The sequence below is a fragment of the Schistocerca nitens genome, chromosome 2 (assembly GCF_023898315.1).
Source record: "Schistocerca nitens isolate TAMUIC-IGC-003100 chromosome 2, iqSchNite1.1, whole genome shotgun sequence".
In the NCBI taxonomy this organism is placed as follows: domain Eukaryota; kingdom Metazoa; phylum Arthropoda; class Insecta; order Orthoptera; family Acrididae; genus Schistocerca; species Schistocerca nitens.
The window spans coordinates 180655401-180678431 of record NC_064615.1 but is presented as its reverse complement, the minus strand read 5'-3'; the positions used below and the strand labels follow the sequence as shown (position 1 = coordinate 180678431).

At 39.0% G+C, this 23031-nt stretch overlaps 1 protein-coding gene across 11 annotated transcripts in view; it reads right to left on the bottom strand.

Annotated features, from left to right (window-relative positions):
• The window catches only part of LOC126235858 (protein Mpv17-like), a 294748-nt gene that overhangs the window by 91394 nt on the left and 180323 nt on the right, over nt 1-23031 (bottom strand). For 9 of the 11 annotated variants that reach the window (XM_049944737.1, XM_049944745.1, XM_049944735.1 and 6 more), the window contains one exon: nt 4195-4417. In XM_049944737.1, coding sequence (XP_049800694.1) covers nt 4195-4417 — 223 coding nt within the window. Of the gene's footprint in view, nt 1-4194; nt 4418-9821; nt 9965-23031 lie in introns of all 11 variants that reach the window. The other 2 variants (XM_049944742.1, XM_049944743.1) reach the window with 1 other exon arrangement.

Genomic DNA, 23031 nt, shown 5'->3' with positions numbered 1-23031 from the left:
CCAGGGGAGACACTCCAGTCTTCCCCCCACCCCCAACCCCACCCACCTAGATCCAGGGCTGTACTAAGGTATTCTAGAAATGTTCTCAGTTTGTGTAATATGAAACTGATTAGTACCTATGTACTGTACAGTAACACTAAAAATTATTTAAAATCAGCCAACCTATTCCAAGCAAATATTATATTTTGTGTGTGTGTGTGTGTGTGTGTGTGTGTGTGTGTGTGTGTGTGTTTGTGCGTTCGCACGTGCGAGAGAGTATTTTCATTTGTATACAATGTGTCTGCCGAGTACAGAGCCCCGAGATGATGTGGATTTCGATTTCCAGAGCTACAGTCATCCTCAAACTATTCTGTAAATCTCTCAACTTATCTTCAACTGTCATGCTATTCTCCTTCAATAGATATTAGATGTACATATACTATAACATTTCAGGTGCCATTACACAGCAGTAGTGATGAGAAGTTTGTTTATTGTTTGTCCAAAAATCATGTATGGTTTCGAAATGAAGTTTGTATCCAACAGATTAAATCTGAGAAATTTTGCAATGTGGCTACACCACAGGAACTTTAAACTGCAATGATAGAAATATTTATTTACATTTGTGCTTATATACTGAAAAAGTTGTCTTGCATTTTGAGGAGGTATATTTTGACTATCTTTGAGGAGAAACATTTTTACTTTAGCTGTACTTTGAATTGCTATGCTATTTGATATTAGAGAATTTGCATAAACATGAATTTTGGAAATATCCGGGGACTAGAAAAAAGGATGTCAGATTTGTTGGTTTACCATTGTCATTTTCAACATCTATGGCCAGCAATTGAATGTAACTTTTGTAGTGAGAGCACTGGTAAATATTTGTTATAAAAGGAGAATAATAAGCTGCAAATTTCAAACCTAAAGAACATTTATCTATTGTCTGAAGTACATTTTACTGTGAAAGATGATTAGAGTGAGCATATTATTTTTCAGATTACTTACATAATCTTTGTCAGCTATAACAGGTGAGAATTATGTTTTATGTGTGCAACTTTATGTGTGAAGTGAATTAATGTTTGAAATTTGTTGTAAATGACATTTGTCATTTCTGAAGGTATTGAACATTTTCTGGATGGTTATGATTTGAGAACTGATGCAGTATAGTCAGAATATTTTATAATGTTGAGACATTAGGATCTGCATTTATGCTGAAACTTGAAAAATTGTTAATAATGTGGAGAAGCAGGTTTATGTACACTGTGATGATGACAGATAGGGATTTTCTTTGAGATATGATGAGATATTGATGAATTATAGAATACACAGTGGAAACTCACATAGCAAGCATAATTTGTTCCAGAATCTTACTCATAGTGTGAAACACTCGTTAAGCAAAACAATTTATCCTGTATAAATTAATGTAAAACACAATAATGCAATCCATGCAGAAAAAGTAATAAAAATTTTATCTTATTCATGCCATTTATTCAAAGAAAATTATACATACAGTATTATGTACTGCCTTATTCATGATACATACCAATTCTTTTTTTACTAGGAAGTTATCTATAGTAATTTGTTTCTGACAATGCCTCAACACTTGGTGAAAATGAAACATAGCATTATCATCAAATAAACTTGTAGTGAGCATAACCACTGTTTTATTGGGGGTGATGATTTTCAGTGTATGATGCAAATGAGTCTCACGCTTTCAGTATTTCTCTTATTTTGCCATAAAATTGCTGATTGCTGTTACTGAGTCCTCCTCCTCCTCTGAAAAACTCCTCTCTACAACTTCCTGCTGTGAAACACACTGCAACTCCAGAAGGTCTGCCGGCTGCGGTGGCCAAGCGGTTCTAGGCGCTTCAGTCCGGAACCATGAGGCTGCTACGGTCACAGGTTTGAATCCTGCCGTGGGCATGGATGTGTGATGTCCTTAAGCTAGTTAGGTTTAAGTAGTTCTGAGTTTAGGGGACTGATGACCTCAGATGTTATGTCCCATAGTGCTTAGAGCCATTTGAACCATTTTGAACCAGAAGGTCTTCGGTGGTGATTCTTGGCTGTGGTCACCCACAAGCTCATCGATATCATTATTATCCACTTCTAGTCCCTTGCTCTTGGCCAATGACACAATCTTTGACTATAGGATCCATAGGTACTGACTCAAATGCCCCAAGTCACATTCGACAACGCACTCCTGCCAAAGCTGCTTCCAAGCAGATGTGAGAGTTCTCTTGGTAATCCCTTTCCACATCTTTTCAATCATCTTGACACAGGCAACGATGTTGAACTGATAATTCTTAAACTCTCTCAGTGTAAGATTGATAGCTTCAGTCAACACAAAGCAATGTTCAAAAAGTGCTTTAGTGTAGACCTTTTTGAAGTTAGAAATAATCTGCTGGTCCATAGGCTGGAGTAACGGAGGCGTGTGGGGAGGCAGAAATTGGATCTTGATGAATTGAAATTCTTCAAGGAGGTGGTCTTGTAGGCCTGGAGAATGGGCAGGAGCATTGTCCATAACAAGTAAGACATGGAGTGGCAGGTTCATCTCAAGCAAATATTTTTTCATGGAAGGACCAAACACTTCATTGATACAATCACAAAAAAAGATCACGTGTCACATAAGCCTTGTTGTTAGACCTCCACAACACATTTAACTTTCTATTTTAGGCTTTAACTTCTTGACAGATCATGGAGTTTCTGAATGGTAAACAAGCAGCAGTTTGATTTTCGAAATGTCAATTGCTTGGCACATGTTTCATTTCTAAAGTCATTTTATTTCTCTTATGGTCACCTTCTTGCAGTTTTATCTTCAGGGACATTTCTATGAAAAAACTCTGCACACAAAAAAACACTGTGTGAACACAAGTTTAGAAAACTGTGTGATCACAAGCTGCACTAAGATGGTGGCAGAAAGAGCACTAAACCCAGACTGCAGTACATACTAAGGATACAGTTCATATGCTGCTGCTGACAATAGAAGGTATTCATATTGTTGAACATTTCCCTTGTAATGTGTGAACAGCTGGTGACATCACACTAAATCATCATCACTCATAGGAAATATCACTTGCTACGCAAATCATTTTCTTACAATCTATTTTGCATGTTATGGGAGATGCTCATTAAGTGAGGCTCCACTGTACTATAATATTATTTGGAAATGATGATTATGATGACATTATGTGTTAGGAAATTTCATTCTGTACTGTGGTATGTGATAACCCATGTGCTGATGAGTCATCTAATCTATGCTGGTATTTGGAAATAAGATAAAGGTTTGAACAGTGATTAGTGTGGGTCTGACGGAAATATGGAGAAGTATACTAACTACATCTGATGAGTTTATAATATAACATGTCTTGAGTAATATCACAGCAGTACCTACTAAATGCATGCTATGCAATGTTCCACAGCAACATCATCTATGGACTGTTACTGTGGGGGCATTCTGAAACATGAAAGAACGTACTTTTATTGCAAAAGAAAGCAATGAGGATCATTAGCTCATGCAAAGGAGCTGGTCATTGTAAACATATTTTTTACCAGATTGGGAGTTCTGATTGTTGTCAGCCAGTATATTTTCAATTGCCTTGTTCACACAAAGACATATGAGACCTACAGAAAGAGAAATGAAATTCATCAACACAGCATTTGCTATAAAGACAGTACAGTCAGGCCAAGATGTTGTTTAACTAAGACACACAACAGCCTCTCTATGGTGTCCCTAAAATTATTTAATGCTCTATGTAAGGATATTCAATCATTACCAGAGTATAGAGCAACCTTCATACAGCATTGAAGAATACTTTTCTGGTGACAGAACACTGTCTACGTGAGCTGCAAGTCAGTGCCAATGAAATCAACAGCAACTCTGCTGTTTTACTCTGCTGTGTTCTAATACTTATCTTCATATTATTGTAAAGTAATTGTAATTTAGTTCTTAAAATTATGTTTTATAGTGTCCATTTTCATACCATAGTTCAAACTGCAATACTGTATTCATTTTATTGTAAACTCGATGCTGTCTGCCCAGCCATGGGTGTTGAATAAAACAGAATCAGTCATAAAGTAATAGTAATAAAGGAAGTATCAAGCAGTTTGAAAGAATTCTGATACTAGAGACTAAATCCAAAAATATATGTGCAATATAGTAAAAATATTGTTTTTGAATGACTGCATCCCTCTCTTTAATATTAATACTAAACAACTTACAACAAAGATTCCTCCAAATGCAAAAAATGAAGTAAATCTTTTTATATCAAATTCGTTGAACTTCTTCTTTTCAATAGCAGTCTGCGCAATTATGTCTCCAGTGCCACAGAGTATTGCTGTCTGTATTGACTGAACTTTGACAGGATGTTTTGTGAGTAAATCATGATACACCTTATATAATCTTGAAAGACCTCGTGCACTTTTCATGGTTGTTTTTAGATTCCTGAAATAATATTGCATGACAAAAATATTAAGTTAGAAAATTCTATTAAAACATTTCTCAGCTAATGAAACATTTTAAATATCAGTCTGTTCAAAAATAACAGTAAGTAGCCCAAGAGTATAAATGGTTTCTGGTAATGATGCACATACAAAGAGCTGTTGGATCACTGGTCAGATGTTACTCCGAAACACATAGTATTAGAACAGCATACAATGCTGCCAACACAGGATATAACAGATGCATTGAGCTTTTCTCGGTTGGAGTGTATACAAATAAAGCTACATCAAAATGTGGAAAATAACATCTGTGAATGGTTGCTACAGCCCAATAGCAATTTCACAAACTAATATTGACTACCACTCAGCTTCATTATCCATTATTTATGCCACCCAACCAAAGGAACATTAATGCCCACACACTCATTTGTTATGTGGCCATACAACAAACTGAATGGCAAAATATATTACCCAGTTTCATAAATAGAATTACAAATTATCAATAATCCTAAGCAGATTTAAAATATTAAACAATGCTTTAAAAATAGAGTGTACAAAATATACTGAAAAAAGTGTAATCAACTAATAAATTGTAAAATGAGTTTTATAAACTGCCAATTTAATTAAGCACTGCTCCCAAGGACTTTAAGCAGGAGTTGAGTTATACAACAAAATTTGAAAAAACATTTGATGTTTTTTGGATTATCACCCAAGTTAGATGGTAAGTTCCAAGAAAGAGTAAGGGCTGTCTTCTGCAATGTGAATGGCCTGACCTGTTAGTAAATTTCATATGGTAAAATAGTTGATTTTGTTTTCACACTTGTTGTGGTCCAGAGAAAGTACAGTGTGTTGATGTCTGTGTAGATGGGAGTATATTTTTTACAACTAAAAGACCCATCACAGCTTGCTCTCCAAAGTTTCTGTATAATTCTATCAAAATTCTGTCTACTCCAATGGTCTTATTTCTACTTAGATGTTTCAGTGCTCTGTCAAATTTTTCTCATCTTCACTAACTTCCTCTTCTCTTTCTAAAACATTATTCCCAAGTTTGTTATCTAAGAATTTCTACTATGCCTTGGGTTTTTTTTTTTTTTTTACCTATATCATCCTCTGCTTCTTTCACTATTTCATCCCTCAAAGCAACCAATTTATTTTCTACTAAATTCTTTCCCCCTCCTTTACTCCAACACTGCATAATGCTGCTTCTGAAACTATGAAAAAATGTGAAAAAGACTGTAAAACAGACATCAAAGCAAATATATTACAAGGAAAAGATAGTCATAACAGATAACAAAATAAAGACAATATGGGATATAGTGAAGGAGGAGACTGGTACAATCAGACATGAAGAGGGACAAATAGCATTAAGAGTAAATGATACATTGGTGACAGATGTGTATAGTGTTGCAGAACTTTTTAACAAACATTTTATAATTGTTACTGAAAAGATGGGGTTGTCAGGTTCTGTAGATGCTGGTATGGAATACCTCACACCAGACATTTCAAGTAACTTCCATAATATGAATTTGACCCTCACTACCCCAGCAGAAATAACGTCCATCATAAAATCTTTAAAATTGAAAACATATAGTGGGTATGATGAAATATCAACACAGTTAATTTAAAAATGTGATTCTGAGTTAAGTAACCGTGGAGATAACATCTTGGACCTACTGATAACAAACAGACCCAAACTTTTAGACTCTGTAAGCGCAGAACAGGGAATCAGTGATCATAAGGCCATTGCAGCATCCCTGAATATGGAAGTAAATAGGAATATAAAAAAAGGGAGGAAGGTTTATCTGTTTAACAAGAGTAATAATAGGAGGCAGATTTCAGACTACCTAACAGATCAAAATGAAAATTTCTGTTCCGACACTGACGATGTTGAGTGTTTAAGGAAAAAGTTCAAGGCAATTGTAAAATGCGTTATAGACAGATACATGCCGAGTAAAACTGTGAGGGATGGTAAAAACCCACCGTGGTTCAACAACAAAGTTAGGAAACTACTGCCAAAGCAAAGAGAGCTTCACCGCAAATTTAAACGCAGCCAAAACCTCTCAGACAAGCAGAAGCTAAACGATGTCAAAGTTGGTGTAAGGAGGGCTATGCGTGAAGCGTTCAGTGAGTTCGAAAGTAAAATTCTATGTACCGACTTGACAGAAAATCCTAGGAATTTCTGGTCTTAAGTTAAATCAGTAAGTGGATCGAAACAGCATATCCATACACTCTGGGATGATAATGGCATTGAAAGAGAGGATGAAAAGCGTAAAGCTGAAATACTAAACACCTTTTCCCAAAGCTGTTTCACAGAGGAAGACGACACTGCAGTTCCTTCTCTAAATCCTCGCATGAACAAAAAAATGGCTGACTTCGAAATAAGTGTCCAAGGAATAGAAAAGCAACTGAACTCACTCAACAGTGGAAAGTCCACTGGACCTGACGGGATACCAATTCGATTCTACACAGAGTACGCGAAAGAACTTGCCCCCCTTCTAACAGCCATGTACCGCAAGTCTCTAGAGGAACGGAAGGTTCCAAATGATTGGAAAAGAGCACAGGTAGTTCCAGTTTTCAAGAAGGGTCATCGAGCAGATGCGCAAAACTATAAGCCTATATCTCTGACATCGACCTGTTGTAGAATTTTAGAACATGTTTTTTGCTCGTGTATCATGTCATTTCTGGAAACCCAGAATCTACTCTGTTGGAATCAACATGGATTCCGGAAACAGCTATCGTGTGAGACCCAACTCACTTTATTTGTTCATGAGACCCAGAAAATATTAGATACAGGCTCCCAGGTAGATGCTATTTTTCTTGACTTCCGGAAGGCGTTCGATACAGTTCCGCACTGTTGCCTGATAAACAAAATAAGAGCCTACGGAATATCAGACCAGCTGTGTGGCTGGATTCAAGAGTTTTTAGCAAACAGAACACAGCATGTTGTTCTCAATGGAGAGACATCTACAGACGTTAAAAGTCACCTCTGGCGGGCCACAGGGGAGTGTTATGGGACCATTGCTTTTCACAATATATATAAATGACCAAGTAGATAGTGTCAGAAGTTCCATGCGGCTTTTCGCGGATTATGCTGTAGTATACAGAGAAGTTGCAGCATTAGAAAAGTGTAGCGAAATGCAGGAAGATCTGCAGCGGATATTCACTTGGTGCAGGGAGTGGCAACTGATCCTTAACATAGACAAATGTAATGTATTGCAAATACATAGAAAGAAGGATCCTTTATTGTATGATTATATGACAGCGGAACAAACACTGGTAGCAGTTACTTCTGTAAAATATCTGGGAGTATGCGTACGGAACGATTTGAAGTGGAATGATCATATAAAATTAATTGTTGGTAAGGCAAGTGCCAGGTTGAGATTCATTGGGAGAGTCCTTAGAAAATGTAGTCCATCAACAAAGGAGGTGGCTTACAAAACACTCGTTTGACCTATACTTGAGTAATGCTCAGCAGTGTGGGATCCGTACCAGGTTGGGTTGACAGAGGAGATAGAGAAGATCCAAAGAAGATCGGTGCGTTTCATCACAGGGTTATTTGGTAAGTGTGATAGCGTTACAGAGATGTTTAGCAAACTCAAGTGGCAGACTCTGCAAGAGAGGCGCTCTGCATCGCGGTGTAGCCTGCTGTCCAGGTTTCAAGACGGTGCGTTTCTGAATGAGGTATCGAATATATTGCTTCCCCCTACTTATACCTCCTGGGGAGATCATGAATGTAAAATTAGAGAGATTCGAGTGTGCACAGAGGCTTTCTGGCAGTCGTTCTTCACGCGAACCATACGCGACTGGAACAGGAAAGAGAGGTAATGAGAGTGGCATGTAAAGTGCCCTCCGCCACACACCATTGGGTGGCTTGCAGAGTATAAATGTAGATGTAGATGTAGATTAAGGTATTTGTGTAACCAGTTTTTTAACACTGGAATATTTCCTGAATGGTTGAAATATGCTGAAGTTAAGCCACTGTTTACGAAGGGAGATAAAGAAATAGCATCAAATTTCCGTCCAATTTCACTTTTGCCAGCATTCTCAAAAATTTTAGAAAACGTAATGTACAATCGGCTTTATAACCATCTTATCTCAAATAACATACTGTCAAAGTCGCAGTTCGGATTTCTTAAGGGTTCTGGTATTGAGAAGGTTTGAAATGTTGACTGTGGCTTTTGGCGAATCTGCTGCCAGTAAGACAAGAGTTTGCAAGTGGTATAAACATTTCAAAGAGGGTCACGTCACGAAGACACTGAAGGCGACGACCATCTGGGCAGCCTAGTACAATAATTACTGATGACAATGTGGAAGACGTAAAGAAAATGGTTCTGTAAAATCACTAGATCACCATCAGAGAGATTGCTGATGATGTCAGAATATCCTCTGTCTCACACCAAGCAGTTTTTTTTTTTTTTTTACATGAAACATATAGCAGCAAAGTTGAATAAAAACATATGATTTCTGATCAAAAACAATGTCACATAGATGATGCTCAGGAATTCCTGAACGAAGTTGATAACAATCCAGAACTTCTAAATAAGGTTAGAACAGAAGACAAAACATGGATATATGGACAGGTTGACAAAACCAGGGCCCAAGCAGCACAATGGAAACTGTCTGAAAAGACAACAACAAAAAATATTCTACAAGTTCAATCACAAGTGAAGGTTCTTCTCACTGTTTTCTTCAACTATGGTACAACTGTGGGTCATGAGTTCCTGCTTTATGGTCGTACTGTCTAAAATGAATACTACCTGGAAGTTACGCATCGTTTACATGAAGTGATCTAAAGAAAATGACCAGAATTATGGCAAAACACATGTGAAAATTAAATCACGATAATGCTCCCATTCACACCTCATTGGTTGTTCGTGATTTTTCAGCAAAAAAATAAAACCATTGTGTTGCTTCAACCAATGTATTCAGTGGACATGGCCCTCTGTGACTTCTTTATGTTCCCAAGGCTAAAAAGAACCATGAAAGGATGTCATTTTGCCGCCATTGACAGGATAAAAACAGAATTGCTGGAGCTGAACACCACAATGAAAAGTAGTTCCAGAAGTGTTTCTGATACTGAAAAAACTGCTGGCACAAGTGTATAATATCTGAGGGGGCATTACTCTGAAGGGGACAAATTTGATGCTTATGAATAAATAAAGATTCTTTAAGAAAAACAAAAATTCCCATTACTTTTTGATCACACCTCATACGTGTTATCAGATTTTTACTGTGAGACACTCCATGGCTAGTGTATTTATTATAATAAGCTGTTTTTTACACTTAAGTTTGTTCTGCCAGTCATCCTGTCATGTTCTCTTGTGTGATTAAAACACATTGATTAAGAGTAGCTACGTTATGGATGCGGAGGTATGTCGTGCACTGATTTTGTCATTGATTTCTCCTACCTTGTATAGGTGTTGTCGTTTGACACCTTATGTTCACTGTTATCTTCCTATAATCACTGCTGCAGGCACATAATGGCAGCTAGGGTTGAATTTTACCAATGCAAGAAGCAACCATGTCAGCCTGCACTGTGACCCTCCACAACCTGTTGAAATTGTCGCTTTGTCACTTACAAGTCAAAAAAGTCATATGCGGACATTATGGCTCATGATATAATTATTTGCTCTGCCCGGATAAGGAAATCCAGCAGTGGCCTTCCTGTAAGAGAACCCCTCCCTCAAAGATGTTTTATCAGTTGCCCAGTCGTATGAAGTTTAATAAGCTGTGGGTCAGCCACTGGAAGCCCGGTGCAATGCCACGGCAGTACAGAGTGGCCCAGCTGTGTCCACTATGTTCAGGTGTTCAGGGAGGATGACATCATGGTGGTGCACGCGGGCTGACCCAGCGGCTCCTGTACAGTGCACGTACAGCAATCCACCAGCTGCTCCCTGTTGCTGTCATGTGCATTATGTTACTTCACACATGACAGATCAGATTGACCCCAGCATTGGCCATCTGTTGTTTCAGAAAAAAATCACACAGTGTGGTAGTCTGCTACTCAGCTGGACAGAATGCTTGTCATTGGTAAACAGATGCCTCAGGGGCTAAAGTAAACAGCGAATCACATTGTTTACAGATTCATGGTGGAAGTCACCAACAAATCAGTGACTTGAGCTATTAACTTTATTGTCTTCTGATGCTAATTCAGTAAAGTTTTTCAAGTTTTATGCCTTTTACATCTTTGGTGTTATGGTAATGGACTGCATACAGTTGGCATCTGCCAAGGTCCCCTATCTCTGGAATCTCTGTGCTCAGAATTTCAAGATACCTTTGCAGAACGCCTAGGGTGTGCCACACTCTTTCAAGCCCAAACAATCTTGAAGCACTTGACTTGTTCTACATTTTTTTGTGCTAGATAGATTTGCCTGGCCCTCCACTGCCAAGTCAAGATGGAGCTAGACTGGCTCATCTCTCTTAGGGTTGCAGCTCTCATTTCCTCCTGTGAATGGACCACAGTCCTTCTATCAAATTAAGCCTTTGCAGTTATTTTAAGCCACCATGAATTCACAGTCCATGGTCGACACATACCCATTGCCACATCACGACAAACTGTTCACACACTTAGCAAGGGGTCAACCTCCTCCAAACTTGATCTTCCTGAAGCATATTATCCCTGGTTTATGGGTCCAAACATATCATGGTCATTAACACACCATTCAGTTATATCACTACCAACTATTTGGAACAGGTCACATCCAATATTCTGTACTCCTTCAGCTACATGGAAGACATTGTTGTTACAGGATGTACTAGGAGTGCCCACTTGAACAGTCTCTGAGTTGTCTTTCATAAACTTTGGGACATGGGTATGCATTGTAATCTGCAGAAGTCCATATTTTTCCAATCATCTCTTGAGTATCTGGGTCATATCAAGGCAAGGGGCATCCAACCCAAGGACAGTCTTGTCAGGGCCATTATGGATCTGCCACAATCCTTGACATTGTGTGCACTGCAGACTCTTTTAGGTAAAATTGCCTATTACACTGATTCATTCAGGGCGTTCACCACTGTGCACCCACAGCATATTCTTCTATTCAAAGGTGCTCCCTTTGTCTGGTGTCCAGCATGCAAACAGGCATTCTCCTACCTTTGATCCCTACAAACCACTGATTTTGGTTACAGATGCCTTGCAAATGGTGTGGGTGTGGTCCTTGTCCATTGGAATCCAGATGTCTCAGAGCGTACTCTGGCTTTTGCACCCAAACTCTCAGTCCAGCACAGGTACAGTACTCTAAGGTCAAGAAGGAGGCTCTAGCCATTGTGTATGTGGTCACCAAATCTGAAGTTTTCATGTATGGCCCCAAATTCCAACTAATTATGGACCATAAGCCCTTAATTTTATTATTTAGTCAGTCTAATATGGTCTCCAATAAGGCAGTCCACAGGTTGCAGTGGGGGGTGTTGTTTGTCCCAAAATACAAGCATGACTTTTATTTTCATCCACAAGTCACCACGCCAATGTGGACAACTTACCCTAGCTGCTTGTTGGTCCAGAGCCTGTGTTCGATCAGAAAGAGCTTGTGTGTTTTCATTTTGATGTCTCCTCCCACCAAGCAAGTAGGCAGTCTTAGATCACTAGTTCCTGAGCCATCAAGGCATCAGTGGTCGACCCCATCCTCGAGCAAGGTAGTCTGCCTCATCCAACAGTTTTGTCTTCTCAGCCTCTGGATCGCTCAACTGCAACTACTTTGTCTTGTGCCATCAACTCTCAGTCTTAGGTGGGGCCCTAGTCATCTCCATAGATACCTCAGCTTCCCAGGTGGTCATTCCCAGTAGTTTGTGCAGGGAGGTTTTACAAATGTTATATGTTGGGCACTGGGGTGCTTGCTGCACCAAAACCTTGGCTCGCAGGAATGTTTAATGGCCTGGTATTGACCAAGAGCTGGAGCACTTGGTTGCTACATGTCCCCAAGTGCTAGTCAACAGGTGGCTCCCAGGTCATCTCCATGGCCTACAGTAACCCAGCCCCAAGAATGCATCTCTGTTGATTTTGTGGGTCCGTTTCTGAATGTGTTCTGGCTGATTCTCATTGACACATTTTTGCATTATCCATGCATGCTCTGGTGCAACTTGGCCACTATTTTTGATTAGATTAGATTATATTAGATTTACTTTCATTCCAATTGATCCGTAGTGAGGAGGTCCTCCAGGATGTGGAACATGTCAGAAAAACAACAATACATGACAAATATTTACAACTAAAACAAATAAGCTAATATACCATTCCACAGGTCCCAAGTGGCATGATCGTCATTTTTTAATGAACACTAAGAGTCATTTTACAAATACTAATGCACTGAATTTAAAATAAAAAAGTTTTTTATTTATTTATAAGGTAATACAACTACTGTAATACTTATTTACAATGAACACATTACTGAACTGAAATGGTGCAGAAGTTAGATTATACTAACACACACACACACACACACACACACACACACACACACAAATTTTCAATGAACACATTACTGCACTGAAATTGTGCAGAAGTTATGTTGTACTTATATACAAATCAGTTGGTTTTACTAAGAAATTCATCAATGGAGTAGAAGGAGTTGGCCACCAATAAATCCTTTAGGCTTCTCTTAAACTGAATTTCATATGTTGTTAAGCTTTTTATGGCTGCTGGCAAGTTATTGAAAATGTGTGTTCCTGAATAATGCACACCTTTTTGTACAAGACTAAGTGACTTTAAATCCTTGTGAAGATTATTCTTATTTCTAGTACTGATTCCATGAATTGAGCTGTTGGTTTGAAAAAGTGATGTATTTTTAATGACAAATTTAATTAAGGAATAAATATATTGGGAAGCAGTAGTTAGTATCCCTAGTTCCCTAAACAGGCTTCTGCAGGATGTTCTTGAGTTCACACCACATATAACTCTCACTGCACGTTTTTGTGCCCAGAAAACTTTAGCTTGGCTTGATGAATTACCCCAAAAAATAATCCCATATGACATTATGGAATGAAAGTAAGCATAGTATGCCAGCTTTTTCATTTTTATATCCCCTATGTCTGACAAAATTCGCATTGCAAACAGAGATTTGTTAAGACACTTCAGCAGTTCTGTGGTGTGCTCCTCCCAGTTGAATTTATTATCAAGCTGTAATCCCAAGAATTTAACACTGTCCACTTCTTCTATCTTCTTGTCGCCGTATGTTAGACATATACTCTTGGGACACCCCTTACAAGTTCTGAACTGCATGTAGTGTTGTTTTTTTTTCAAAGTTTAGTGACAAAGAATTGGCTAGGAACCAGTGATTAATGTCCACAAATATTTTATTGGCTGATCTTTCTAAGACTACACTTGATTTGCTATTTATTGCAATGTTTGTATCATTGGCAAACAAAACAAACTTGGCATCTGGTAATGTTACTGATGATAGGTCATTGATATACACAAGAAAAGGTAAGGGCCCCAAAATGGAACCTTGTGGAACCCCACATGTAATTAGTTCCCAGTTGGATGATGCCTGATAGCTTGATACATGTCTCTTTCCTAATAACACCCTTTGTTTCCTGCCAGAGATATAAGATTTGAACCATTTTGCAGCATTTCCTGTTATACTACAATATTCTAGTTTACTTAAAAGGATATTGTGATTTACACAGTCAAATGCCTTTGACAGATCACAAAATATACCAGTTGCCTGCAATTTTTTGTCTAATGAATTAAACACATTTTCACTGTAAGTGTAGATAGCCTTCTCAATATCAGAACCTTTTAGAAATTCAAACTGTGACTTTGACAGTATGTTATTTGAGATAAGATGGTTATAAAGACAAATGTACATTACTTTTTCGAAAATTTTTGAGAATGCTGGCAACAGTGAAATTGGACGGAAATTTGATGCTATTTCTTTAGCTCCCTTCTTAAACAGTGGCTTAACTTCAGCATATTTCAGCCATTCAGGAAATATTCCACTAATAAACGACTGGTTACACAGATAGCTTAATATGTTACTTAGCTCAGAATCACATTCTTTAATTAACTTTGTTGATATTTCATCATACCCACTAGATGTTTTTGATTTTAAAGATTTTATGATGGACATTATTTCTATTCAAGCACTCTCCAAATTTTTTTCTGTGAAAGGTCTTCCAGTTACTCTTGTTTCTGAAAATGGAACCCACTTCCTGTCTCAGGAATTTCCTGTTTTCTGTGCGATGTCAAGCGTTTGCCATGTTCATGGTTGCTCCCATACCTTTCACCCACATTGTAACAAGAAGGACAAGCGCATGGTTCACACCTTTAAAACACGTATGAAAAATATCTGCAGGACTGCTTCATTGAAGGGGCTTTAAAATTTTATTTTCTTTGACAGCCTACCGGAACTCCTACTGGTTCCCATAGTGCAGCAGAGCTCCTCCATGGATGCCAGTCAAGGACACTGCTCCATTTCCTCCATCCTGAATCTCACCCACCACTACATTCTGGCATAGCAGGTTTTACAGTGGGGACGGCAGACTGGGTGCGAGGTTTTGGTCAGTACCCCCACTGGCTACCAGCAGTTGTCATGCACCAAAACAGCTGTGGCATCTACACCCTGCGGGCAGGAGACCAGGAGGTCGAGCACCATTGAAATCGGCTCTGCATCCAGGTAATCACCTACCCCCTGTCCTGGCCACAACATCACCATTGTCGGTACCCCAGTTGCTGGGTGTCACCTACCCATGAGGGTTCAGGCCACCTCTTCCCATTGCCACACCACCTCTGCCCAAAGAGCCTAGGCCTCCATAGCCTCTGGCAGCAGCTCTGGTGGTGCTCCAGCCAGAGTGCCTATTGGTCAGTGGTTCTATGTCACAGGAGCAGCCTCAGTCTGCAGAAGTGTCACCTCCACCTTCCACACCACCACAGGACATCACCATGAATCCCGACTTGGAATGCCCATTGGCAGTTCTGTCATCTGATGCGGGAGGAATCAGTACTCTCCTTGGGCCAGCCACTTTTGCCTGTATCCCAAGGTTTCTACAGACCAGAGGTTGCTTGCTGTCTCATCTCCAGGTTCTCTATGGATGTGGGCGCCATCTCCACTTTGTGGTCACTCACAAATTGCCCTGGCGTTCAGCAATGCTCTGTCCCCCAAAGGGGTGATGGATGTTGGCAGATGCAGCTAGACATTTGACAACTGTCAGAGCCCTTTACTCACGGATGCACTCGTAGCCTCTTGTCCGAGCACTCTACTGGCCAGCCGACAGTTTTTAGAGACAGGCCTAGTCAGGTCTCAGTCACAAGTTCACCTAAATATATATGTTATCAGACTGCTATGTGAGCCATTCTGTGGCTAGTGTACCTATTATAATAAATTGTTTTCTAGACTTTATAGTGAAGTTTGTTCTCTTGTGAGATTAGAACAAATGTGGTGGTTGTTGGCTTCATGTCTGTCTTGCTTATGATAATGCATTTACCATGCTTTTCATAGTAGTTTACCCATATTCATATTTTCATATTCCTATTTTCTAATTCTTATTAGTCCTACTCCTACTCCTACCATCACACTTCACTAATTCCCACTCCAACCAAAAAATTCCCATTTTTAGAATTCCCTGACCTACCTACCTAATCAATTAAGTGGTCTAATATTCCACACTCCTACCCTTAAAATGCAGGTTTTGTTTCCTCAATGATGATACCCTCGAGTACAGGACTATTCTATCTCCAGAATATTTTACCCAAAGGGCTGCCATCAACATTACATCATACATTACAGCTGTACGACCTTAGGATTGGGGGTGGGGAGATGGCTGTAGTTTCCTCTTACTTTCAGCCATTTGCAGTACCAGCACAGCAAGGCCATGTTGGCTAATGTTACAAGGCCAGATCAGTCAATAATCAGACTGCAGCCCCTTGCAACTGCTGCTGTTCATATCACTGCACCTACAGTATCCACAGAACCCACTGTACTCCACACTGGCAAACTACCTGCCATTAAGCTTGAGTCATTTGCTGGAGATGTCAAAATGTGGTTTCACTTTTGCAAGTGATTTGCTCCGATCAGTAATAAAGACCAGTCACTTACTATAGGAAACAAACATGTTTTGCTCTGAGGGTATCTGGGAGGTGAACTGAAATAGTCAGAGGATAAATACCTACAACAGCTAAAATGTATGAGGAAACATAAAATTTTATTGTAATGTTATGAAGATAGTAACTACATTATACAGGCATACTTTATTTGCACCAAGACTGTACAGTCAGAAACAATTGAAATGGTGAGCTACACAGTCCTGGAATATAACCACTGTATTCAAGCATAGCATGCTCCAGAAGAAGACATCATAGCATACAATAAAGTTCGCAGTCCAAAAATTCTACAATTATTTCCTGCTTAAATGTGTCAGTCATGTTAGAAGAACTGCACAGTCAAAATGGAGGTCTATTGAAATTACTGAAATTTTTGGGAAAAGTAGTTCATGGTGGTCTTACTGCACAAAAAATTTATGGAGAATGTTTGTTTTGTTTATTTTCACACCCACTGCAGCAACACTCTATATGAAGTCAAAGCAAGCATAGACTTCACAATAGCTTAAAAAAAAAGAAGTACAATGATAATGTGTGTTTTTCAAAGCCTGCACTCACTGGGACCAAGATTGTAATATAGTGATTGACAGCCTACAGCATATCAAGAAGTTAAAGCAAGATAATTGTTGAAATTATAAATAAATTATCCTCTGGCTGCAAAAATGGTCTCCAGTTTCTTTATAATGGCATAATAAAGAAATCCAAGAGCATTTTCCCATCCAGAGGCTAATTTATTTATAATTTCACCTTATAATGTGACTGCACTTCTAAATTTCATCATGATAGAAAGTTTAAATAGAAATAATGGTCCTTTTCTGTTTCCAAACTGAGGACACAATGCTAAAAACTGCTAGAAATACAAGGTGTCATGTTATAGGTGCAAATTGTCTGCTAGCTCAACTTCATCTTCTACAATTTACCACTACTTCTGCCACAAATTGTTGTAAGTTCATTACATTTTACTGATCTTTAGACTGCTCAAGTTTGGGATAGTGGACCTGCTTGATTAAGCAGACTTACTTGCTGTGTTCTGGATAGCAGGAATCAGTCAAGCTTAATTTCCAATTTCCTTATTGATGAGCTGAGTTTAGAACTACCGAAGATTGACTTATTTGTTAGTCCCATTGAAATACTGGCCACAGCTTAAGAGCCTGATGGGTGTCACTGAATTTCACGAAAGGAGATCTGAACAAATTCAATGACATCTGTGGCTGCATTTGAAAGATGACTGAATTTGAAAGCTTACACTTGTTTGCTGCAAACTCAATAGTACCTTCTGATATAAGAAATATGGTACACATTCAGATACTTTAGTGAGTCAACTAAAAGGCTAAATGGAAAGTCTTCCCACTGAGATCGTTTTTGGAGCAGATTGTTACTGGAAAATTATTAAAGATTCCCCTTCAGTTTGACTTACTTCACCCATTGTACTGATACTTTCCACTCTAAGTTGCGTTCTTAAAAGGGGCACTCACCACAGGAAACCTTGTGATGGTGAACAACATCAGTTTGGAGACAGGAGCACCAACAAATGATATTCTGATATGTTTTTGGAACTTAGAAGCAATGAGGATCATGGAAGATGAAACAAGAAATTGGAATCCAAAGGTATCATCTCTACTGTAACATTTTTCACTTTCCTACTGCATCAAGGACAAAAAAGTATATTCATTTCCTAGAAAACCCTATGTCTGATGCATAATAATCTTCAGCAAGGAGTGAAGGCATTTTTTTTCTCACCAGAGGAAAAAATTCCAAAGGATAGTTACTTGAAACACATTTACGAGTCACAAATGATAGAACACATCAAAAAGGGACATGTGCAAGTCACCCCTCCTGTACAGTCAAGAAGTGACATCCTTTATCTGCCGAACCTTGCAGCAAAGAAAGAAAAATTAGAGCTCATCAAATAAAGGCCTATTCAAACGTTTGTCACACGAGAATAATGCACTTTCACTGAATGAATCATCAGAAATTAATTCTGATTTACTTCCTGATATTCTTTCAGTATTACTGAGATTCCACCTGTATCCTGCAGTCTCAATTGCCAATAACAATGAAGCATTTCTATTCTTCATCAGGAGGACACAACTCTCACAAAGTTTTTTTCTTTTTTTTTCCTAAAGACACCAAGGATCAACAAGAAAACTACACTACAAGGGGCAGAAGTTTTACGTACTGCTTCACCTGACTGCCTTTTGGACTTAGCCACAATCCATTTCTTCATAAATTTGAAGGGCAAATAAGTAAACTGTTTATTATTTCAAAGTAACCATCATAACTGATAATACATTTATCTCATTGTGACAAGATAGTCAATTCCTTCATGGAAAAATGTTTGTGGTTGCCAACTGAACCATGATTGTAATCAGATGTGCACCTCCTTGTTTGAAGCAAATCAAGGGCCACAAGTATCTTTCTTCAGGACACCAAAAATATGGAAAATGCATGGGGAGAGATCTGGACTGCTTGGAGGATGTGTAAGGGCTTCCCAGTGAAACTTCTGCAGCATAGTCAAAACAACCTCAACATCATGTGAGTGGGCATTATCTCACAACAAAATGAAATGATCTGTCAACAATCCTGGGTATTTGGACTTGATACCACACTTTAATGCACAGCACTATGTAGACACTTTGCAAAAACTGAAGTATGCCATCAAGTCCAAACACCACAAATATTGACGGTCAGCATCATTCCACTCAACATCATGGTCATCAGTGCCTGTACATTGACTGTATGAGACAAATGGGCTAGGAGTACACAACACGAGGATAGCCGAAAATATGAAAAAAGGTCACATATGCTCCCTTGCACTCTTTCTAACATACACACTCACAATTCCTCCGAACATTACAATGGAGCAAGTAGGTCAAGGAAGATAGTAGATCTGAGCAGCCACTAAAAGGCAGGTACAGAAAAGAACGTTGGCTGATCACAAAGACACTAACTGGATGGGCCAATGTTTCTCTAACATGCTAAAAGCTTTGACCTAAGAGCTTTGGTAGAAAGGAAGACAAAAAACAAAATTGTAAAATGTGCCACATTCAGTTCCTTGTATCCTCTCATCATTATACACTGAAGAGCCAAAGAAACTGGTAAACTGCCTAATTTCATGCAGGGCCCCCACAATCATGCAGAAGTGCTGCAACAAAATGTGGCATGGACTCGATTAATGTCTGAAGTAGTGCTGGAGGGAATTGACACCATGAATCCAGCAGGGCTGTCCATAAATCCATAAGAGTAAGAGGGAGTGGACATCTCTTCTGAATAGCACATTGCAAGGCATCCCAGATAAGCTCAATAATGTTCATGTCTGGGGAGTTTGGCGGCCAGCGGAAGTGTTCAAACTCAGAAGAGTATTCCTGGAGCCACTCTATACCAGTTTTGGACTTTTCTGGAGCCACTCTGTAGTAGTTCTGGATGTGTGAGGTGTCGCATTGTCCTGCTGCCATTGCCCAAGTCCACTGGAATGCACAATGGACATGAATGGATGCAGATGATCAGACAGGATGCTTAGGTACGTGTAACCTGTCAGAGTCATATCTAAACATACAGGGGTCCCGTATCACTCCAACTGCGCATGCCCCACACCATTACAGAGCCTCCACCAGCTTGAACAGTCCCCTGCTGACATGCAGGGTCCATGGTTTCATGAGGTTGTCTCCATACCTGTACACATCCATCCACTCGATACAATTTGAAACAAGACTAGTCTGAGCAGCCAAGATGTTTCCAATTATCAACAGTCCAATGTCAGTGTTGACGAGCCCAGGCAAGGTGTAACGCTTTGTGTCATGCAGTCATCAAGGGCATGTGAGTGGGCCTTCGGCTCTGAAAGCTCATGTCGATGATGTTTCATTGAATAGTTCACATCCTGACTCTTGTTGACGGCCCAGCATTGAAGTCTGTGGCAATTTGTGGAAGGGTTGTACTTCTGTCATGTTGGATGATTCTCTTCAGTCATTGATTGTCCTGTTCTTGCAGTATGTTTTCTGGCTGCAGCGATGTCAGAGATTTGATGTTTTACCGGATTCCTGATATTCACGGTACACTTGTGAAATGGTAGTTTGGGAAAATCCCCACTTCATTGCTACCTCAGAGATTCTGTGTCATATCACCTGCGCACTGACTGTAACACCATGTTCTAACTCACTTAAATCTTGATAACCTGCCATTGTAGCAGCAGTAACTGATCTAATGCTATGCCAGATCCTGGTTGTCTTGTTCTGCATATTTACATATCTCTGTACTTGAACACGCATGCCTATATCAGTTTCTTTGGCACTTCAGTGTAAGTACTACCTGTTTTTATGACCCACTGAGTATGTTGCCAATCGTCTCTCACTGCAACACCGGGTATATTATCAGCTACTTCTCTCACTGAAAAAAATATTTTTTCTAGGAAATTTAGTCAATGGGAATTGAATCATATTGATCTCAACCCCCACCCTGCAATGCACACGTGCCCTGATTGTTTGGTGTTTTTGAAGAAGTTAAATTGGAAAACCCTGTATTTTCCAATGAATTATAACAAGCCTGTGGAGCATTCCTTTATGTATGGTGCATCACTTCAAATGTCATGTTTGTCCATTTAGTTTGCAGCAAGAATAGGCTAGCTCCCATCAAGATTATCACTCTTACACTGCTGGAGCTTATTGCAACACTTCCTGGATCAGGGTTAACCCTTAAATGCAAGAGTATGTTAGAAGCAGGAAAAATAGTAAAAGAAAATTTGAGGCCATGAGTTCCAAATTAATGTTTTGTAACTGATCAGCTACATCATAATGCATTTAGCAGTTAACTGACATGACACAGTGACAACCTTACAGCAATTGCTTCTTAGTAATTATGCTCCAGTGCAAAAGTGAACGCTGTCCATAAACACACACAGAGGCTTCTTAATTGATATTTTAAAAAAGGAAAAATAAGAAAAATAATACCTAAGTTTCAGGTGATTATGAAAAAAAAAATTTATTTAAATACATCACAGAATTCAAAAATTTTCATCTCATTTTGGGCCTAACAACTTCATCCTCCTAAATACTGAAATGCCTTAAAGCAACTTTCATTTTTGTGAAAGCATAGAGGAACTGCACATTTTTCACAATAAACCCAGGTAACTCCATTACATCCTGGAAATTTGCATCTCTGCCTTGCTTCAGAGTGAGATCAAAAATTACACACTTGATCCTGTCTTACATCATTTGGTAGCACTTAAGATCTTGGCCCCCTACTCTTCTTTGCTTTGATTTGATATTCCGCTTCACTGCTTGATCTCCCTCATTTTGGTGCTGAGGTACCAGTCTGGCAAAAGTATTCAGCAACACCCATGTGAAATTTGCTTAGCTTTATGGTCTTATGATTCCCTTTATGCTCTGCTACTCTTTTGTACAAAATCCACGCATTTACTATGCCAATTTCTAAGAGATGGTAGAATATTCTAAGACAACACTTCCAAGATCTCATAATAATTTTGTCTCTGGCCAAGATACAGTCTAATAAATCTTCACCTTCCATATATTTGCTACATAACTTTATCAATTGTTAACACGATACTGTTATTCTTGTTTTTGTCTTCCTGTTATATCTGCTAACCTCTCCCGCAGGTCGCTTTCAATCAAGAGCAGATAAAAACTTAACAGTTCTGTTCTCTCTCCATGCAACAGTGGAGACTTCATCTCCTGCAGCTGTTGCCACATGCTCAATTATACCTCCTTCCAGTTTTTTCAAACCTTCTTTTGGAAGCCTGCAATCTGTCACTCAGTTTCTTCTCACAGACCCAAGGGAATAAATACCCTGTTTAAGTAAGTAAACTACAAGTGGTGATGATGTGTCATAACTGCCACAATAAAGTTTATGATTTACATTTCTTTGCAGCACTCTGCAAAGGTGAACAACATTATTTGCACTGGCTCCTAAATCATCCTTCCCAGGCAACCTTTCTTCAGTGCAGTTATTGTCACCAGTAAAAAGCCTAAGACTCTACTGTTGATGAATAGCATATACCCATATTTATGTGGCTTATTTGAACATATATTGTTTGGTATAGCTCCTGGCTTTTTTGGAGCACATTTTCTCATCAACAAGCACACATTACTCAATAGGAACTGTCTGGGACTGAGATCTCAGCAGGTCAATGACACACCTCAACATGAAAAATCTGTCGTGAATCAGGTTGCTGTTGTTATTGAAATGAAGATATTGTCTGATGCACTCAAACTTACCTACTGGCATTGTACTACTAATCAGTTTATTCCCAATGACAGTATCCCAAAAATCTCGCACGTTAGAGACATTACGATACACATTACAATACAGATACCAATAAAATTTCTCACATCATCACAGGATATAGCTATTGGTTTGCTGGGATTGCTCTGAACATTATGCCTGTGTGATTCTTCAACAACTATTTCAAAAAATGCTGATGGGAATATGGGAGTAAAAAATACATGGATTGTCTAGGTTCTTTATTTTAATCTGAAGTCTGTGCTTCAGATAAATTTTGACCGACTTTCAGGATCAACTAAATGTTTCTCTTTCCAAACAACATTTCAGCATTTCCTCGGTACACTCGTGTTTGT